The sequence below is a fragment of the Octodon degus genome, unplaced genomic scaffold (genome assembly GCF_000260255.1).
Source record: "Octodon degus isolate 3935 unplaced genomic scaffold, OctDeg1.0 scaffold00163, whole genome shotgun sequence".
Lineage (NCBI taxonomy): Eukaryota > Metazoa > Chordata > Mammalia > Rodentia > Octodontidae > Octodon > Octodon degus.
The window spans coordinates 7,344-13,410 of record NW_004524739.1 but is presented as its reverse complement, the minus strand read 5'-3'; the positions used below and the strand labels follow the sequence as shown (position 1 = coordinate 13,410).

At 39.6% G+C, this 6,067-nt stretch overlaps 1 protein-coding gene across 1 annotated transcript in view; it reads right to left on the bottom strand.

The window, feature by feature from the left end:
• Window positions 1–1,103: 1,103 nt before the first annotated feature.
• The window catches only part of Pdik1l (PDLIM1 interacting kinase 1 like), a 9,615-nt gene continuing 4,651 nt past the window's right edge, over window positions 1,104–6,067 (bottom strand). The window contains exon 2 of the mRNA XM_004642833.2: window positions 1,104–2,762. Coding sequence (XP_004642890.1) covers window positions 2,022–2,762 — 741 coding nt within the window. The 3' untranslated portion in view covers window positions 1,104–2,021. The remainder of the gene's footprint in view (window positions 2,763–6,067) is intronic.

Sequence of the window (6,067 nt, the reverse complement as noted above, 5' to 3'; positions counted from 1 at the left end):
GAGCTTGTCAGGAAAGTGCTGTGCCACTGAGCTATATTCCTGGAAACCTCTGAACATATTTTAAATGGCGAATAAATGACAGTAATATTCTAAAAGTTGTGGAAGTTCAAAAAAACTCAACAACGCTTGGGGCCGGGGAGATGGCTCAGTAGGATAAGCGCTTGACTGGCAAACGTGAAAGATCTGAGTTCAATCCCTGGTTCCACCAAAAACAAAAACAAAAACAAAAACAAAAACAAAAAACAAACCTCAACAACCCAAGGAGACTATGCAAATTATCAATAATTCAATACTCTAATGCTATTTTGACTTTTTGACTCGAGTGCTTTAGAAAGATTAACCTAGATGCAATGTAAAATCTATCTAACTTCAAAGACTAACATATTCCTTTGGGAAAGTGCTCTTTCCTTGGATTTTTTTTTGGGTGGAACCGGGGATTGAACTCAGGCCCCTGTGCTTGCCAGGGAAGCACTTATTTCACTGAGCCATCTTCTCAGCCTTTTCCTTGGATTTTTAACTATCTGCATTTACAGAAAAACTGGAGACAACCGTACAGTTAAAGCTGAACTAACTTCAAGAGGAATGATTGTCTTTTGGTTTTGATAAAGTTCATACCAAATGATTATATAAGATCAATAACTTTTCTACTGGAAAAGTAGTACTTTATCCACAGTATTTTATTTTATCCATTTGCCAAACTGATTATGTATCATCTTTGACTTTGAAGAAAGGTGATTTTAGTTAAGACTATTATTACTACCATTACTATCTCAAATGGGCAGGGGAAAACAGCATCAGTGCCAAAATGAAAGGAACTCCAGTGATTCAACAAAAGACAATGTCAGGGCGAGAAACAGGGAGGCAGAATGCATTTGGTTTTCAGCTTTATGCTGAGGCTTAGACAAAGTCTTAAACTAAAAAATTAATATAGCAAGTATTATACTTCATTTATAGCAAAGTTTTCATGAACAGAATAATCTCATGTTCAGATTTATCAGATTACCAATGTTCAAGTAGATATATCAGCGGGATATGGTGGCACATGCCCGTAACCACAGCACTTAGGAGGCTGAGGCAGGAAGATTGCCATGAGTTCAAAACTGGCCTGTACTACCCAATGAGACCCTGTCTTAAACAAAACAAACCAAAACAAACAAACAAAAAAACCCACAAAACAAAAGACATGTCCCAGTGCAGTGGTTTTAATTAAACACTCAGTTACCTAAAGGTGTGACTGTATTACCAGTGTCCTTGCCAACCTGCTACTATATGATTTGCATAATTAACTCAACCCTAACAGCTATAGGGTACTGGAGAATTCAAACGTACTTCAGCAGCTTTGAATTGCTTAATTTCAATTATGTTTACTCATAATTTTACCTCCTCCAAAATGATGGCTTCAAAAAAGAGAAACAAAAAACTGCATACTAGTACAAAAAGAATAAAAAACAAAAATTTAGTATTTTTCATTCAGAGGGAGGGACTGGGGAGGGGAGGGAAGGCTTACTTTTCATCACTGATTTCATCAGCAAATCTCAAAAACTCAAACCTGTAACAAATAATTTAAACAGAAGTGGCATTTTCTTCATCTGGAATGCAAAATGCACATTCACAAACTTACATATACATAAATATATACATATATGTTTCCTTTACAAAGCTTCAAAGGTTGCATAACCAGCACGCAAACCTCTTCTTCCATGGAAATGCCTAATACTGACAAGGAATGTCTAAAATACTTGAGACATTTTCAGAAAACTGGACTCTTTTCTTGGCTTTTTCTGCCAAACTTCTACCAATGGTTTAAAAAAAAATTTACACCTACATTGGTAATACACATTTAAAACATACTAACAAAATGGCTGGCTTAAATTCAGAAAAAGAAAAAGAAAACAGCCCACAACAAAATCTTAAACCCTTAGAATGCGGAGTTAGCTTTTGTATTCTTTTTCAGCCACATAATGTTGCATCACTGTTAAATCAGAAGCAGCATGTCATCCAAGATATTTGCAAATAATATGTCACGTTTCCCAGCTGCTGTCTTTAAATGCAATTTGTACTAATCTGAGTTCTAATTCAAAAGCATCTGGGCGATCCTGAGGGTTCGCAGCCAGCATCTCCTTAATCAGTTGTTTCATTCGCCCATTCATAGATTTTTTCTTCACAGGAATGAGAAGTTCCATTTTGGGATTTTCCAGAAGTGCCTCCCCAACAGGCACAATCTCAGTTCCTTGTTTTACATAACTCCCCAAGAGTTCTTTCTTTGTCTCTGTGTCTATGAATGTGATCCTTTCCAGCATGGCCCAGATGATGATCCCCAGAGCAAAGATGTCTGCTTTCGCTGTATAGTGTCCTTCCCACACTTCAGGAGCCATGTAGAAATCAGTTCCACAGGCGGTAGAAAGGAAGCACTTGTTTACACTCACAGGTTCTTCTGGATTTTGCCCAGAGGCTGAACAAACTTTACTTAGACCAAAATCTGCCACTTTCAGTGTAGGTTCCAAGTCACTTGTATCCAACCTGCTTTGAGAAATCAGGATGTTATCAGGCTTCAGATCTCGGTGGATGATCTGGTTTTTGTGCAAGAAAGCCAGAGCACTGCTTAGCTGAAGCATGAAGCTGGTATTAGTTTTACGATTGGGCTTTCTGGACAGCAGATATTCATTCATATCTCCTCCATCACAAAAATCCATTACAAACCACAAATAATAGGCGCTTCTGGGATCAAAGGCAATTTCTCCTTTTAATGAAGTCTCTACAAGCTATAAGGAAAAAAGAAACATTACGATCATCTGCATAGATTATACAATTCAATTATAGAAAAATAGCTGTTTCAAAGGTTAAGTCAGTCCTTAGTTTGGTTTGGGTAGTGCTGGGGACAGAACCCAGGTCCTGCACATGCTAGGCAAGTGCTCTACCACTAAGATATACCCCTAGCCCTAAATCCCCAATTTTAGGTAGAAACTCCATGAATATTTTATCAGTACTTTCATATGTGCATTTTCAAATTTAGTATTTCAGTGGCATTTTGTTCCTAATGAATATATACCAAATCTCCTAGTTAAGAGGTAAAAACTTTTTTTTGGCGCCTACAGGGATCAAACTTGAAACCTGGCACTTGCCAGGCAGGCGCTTATGCCGCAGAGCTATCTCCCGGCCCAAGAGGTAAAACTTTATTTTTATTTATTTCTTTTTAAAGTGAAATTTTTTTCTTTTTGGACTATTTGTACTTTTTTTTTTTTGGTGGAACCAGGGATTGAACTCAGGCCCTTATGTTTGCTGAGGAAGCGCTTATTCTACTGAGCCATCTCCCTGGCCCTTGAGGTAAAACTTTAAAAGCTGATTTTAAAAAATGTCTAGCAGAACTGGGTGTGGTGATGCACACACCTAATCCCAGCACTGGAGGCTGAGGTAGGAGGATCACTGCAAGTTTGAGACCACTGTGGGCTACAAAGATCATGGCTTGCCTGAACTGCAAAGTGAGACTCTATCTCAAAGACAAAAAAGGACTGCTGAGATAGCTCAGTGGGCTAAGGGCCTGCTTAGCAGGGTAAGTGCAGGGACTGGGGTTCAATCCCCTGTACTGCATGCTAAGCAGGCCCTGCCCCTGGGCACACTGAGCCTGCCACAGAGTCCAGGCATAGTGGCGCACGCCTGTACTTCCAGGGCTGGGAAGGCTGAAAACAAGAGGATCATTATAAGTCCAAGTTGCATAGTGAGACTCTGTACCAAATACATTAAAAAAAAAAAAAAAAAAAAAAAAGCTAGCTAAATTTGGTGGCATATGCCCATAACCCCAACACTAAGGTTGAGCCAGGAGGATCACTGCCATTTCAAAGCTGGTCTGGGACACATAATGAGTTCAAGGGCAGCTTGAACTGCACAGTGAGACCTTGTCTCAAAAAAAAAAGTTTTGGGGGCTGGGGAGATGGCTCAGTAGAATAAGTACTTCCTTGGCAAGCGCAAGGGCCTGAGTTCAATCCCCAGTTCTGCCAAAAACAAAAACAAAAACAAAAAACTGCACCAAAAAAACCCAAAAAACCCAAGACAAGGTTCCGCAAAAACAAACAAACAAAAAAACCTATGAAGGGCTAGGGAGATAGCTCAGTAGAATAAGCAGTTACGTGGCAAGCACAGGGTCCTGAATTCAATCCCCGGTATTGCAAAAAATAAAAGTTTTGACAATACAGACCCAATCAATATTTAAATAATGTTTTAGAAAGGGCCAGACAGTGAATATTTTAGGCTTAGGCTTGACAAATTCATAAGGCTTCCATTTTTATTCTTTTCTTTACTTAAAAAAAAAAAAAAAAAAAAAAAATCTTTGGAGCAGTGTCCTGAGCAGCGAGGCGAGGGGGTCGCATCAGCCATGTCCTCAGGGCGGCGGCTGTGCCCGGGGGTCCGTCCCCAGGCTGTCTGAGGTACAACAAAGTTTATGCATTTTGAAGATGTATGAAGGTTGTGGACAGTACTTTTCAAGAACTTATCATTGAGGATAACTGAAGCAAATTGCATGTAATAAGATAGCTGCAAATGAACATACAAGTCCTTCAGCAATTGTTAAAAATACTTCATTGCCTCAGGTATAGCATGGTAATGTAGAAGGAACAATGAAGACAGTGGTCAAGAAAATATGAACAGAAGCAAATGATGAAAATATTTGATGTTGAAAAATTCGCAAGTTATGGGGGCTGGTGAGATGGCTCAGTGGTCTAAAGCACCTACTTAGAACAAGCTTAGCAAAGCACAGGGACCGCGATTCAATCCCCCCTGTACCACATGCCAGCCAGCCCCCACCCCCTGGTGGGCTGAGCTGGCCACACACACACACACACACACACACACACACACACACACAAATAAAACTAAAAAAAAATTCGCAAGTTACATAGAAAAATAGACTTGACTAATTATAACTGAATAATAAATTTTTATTTAAAATATATATATAAAAAAATCTTGCCAGGTGTTGTGGTACAAGCCTGTAGTCTCAGCACTTGGGGAACCTGAGGCAGGAGGGTCAACACAAGTTTGAGGTCAGCCTGGGCTACATAGTTGAGTTCAGGGCTAGCCTAAATTATACAGCAAGACCCTAACTCAAAAAATAAAAGTAAAAACTACTTTTAGTATCTAGATCATATGAAAATAGCCATAGGCCCCTAGTTTTTTATTATTATTTTTTTTTTTTTGTGGAACTGGGGATTGAACTCAGGCCCTTGCGCTTGCCACACAAGTGCTTATTCCACTAAGCTATCTCCCTGGCCCCTTTTCTATTTTTATATTTTAACTTTGTTTATTTTTACATATTTAGTACAGGGCCTACAGGGTCTCACTATATAGATCAGACTTGTAATGATCCTCCTGTTTTCAGCCTCCCAAGTCCTGGATTACAGGCGCATGCCACCACCTAAGCAGGTGCTTTAATTCACTGAGCTATCTGCCTGGCCTGGCCTCTAGTTTAAAGCTACAGAAACAGTGTTCAATTTCCTTAATTCTGTTATACAGGGAACTTTAGCCATGTATATTAGCTATGTTTAGTTCAAGCTCATTAACATGGGCTATGGGACCTTGGGTGTCATAACTCCTGCTCACCCTTCTAGCCTCATCTGAAACAGTTTTTCCTGTATACTGCTGTCTTACTGTTCTTTCAATTCTTTATTTTTTTTCCCAATTTTTTTTTTTTTGTGTGTGTGTGTATGTGTGTGGGGATTTATTGGGAATTGAACTCAGGACCTTGTGCTTGCAAAGCAGGTGTTGTGCTGCTGAGCTGTATCCCCAGCCAATTCTTTTAATTCTTAAAATTACCAATGTTTTTGCTTTAAGACCTTTCTTTTCTTTTTTTCTTTTTTTTGCGGAACTGGGGATTGAACTCAGGACCTTGCACTTGCCAGGCAAGCCCTTATTCTACTGAGCTATCTCTCCAGCCCCAAGACCTTTCTATATACTTCTTTCTGCCTGCCTTTTACTTAAATAGCCAATGACTGTTGAGTCTAAAAGTTTTTGGGGCTGGCGAGATGGCTCAGTGGTCTAAAGCACCTACTTGGAACAAGCTTGGCAAAGCACAGGG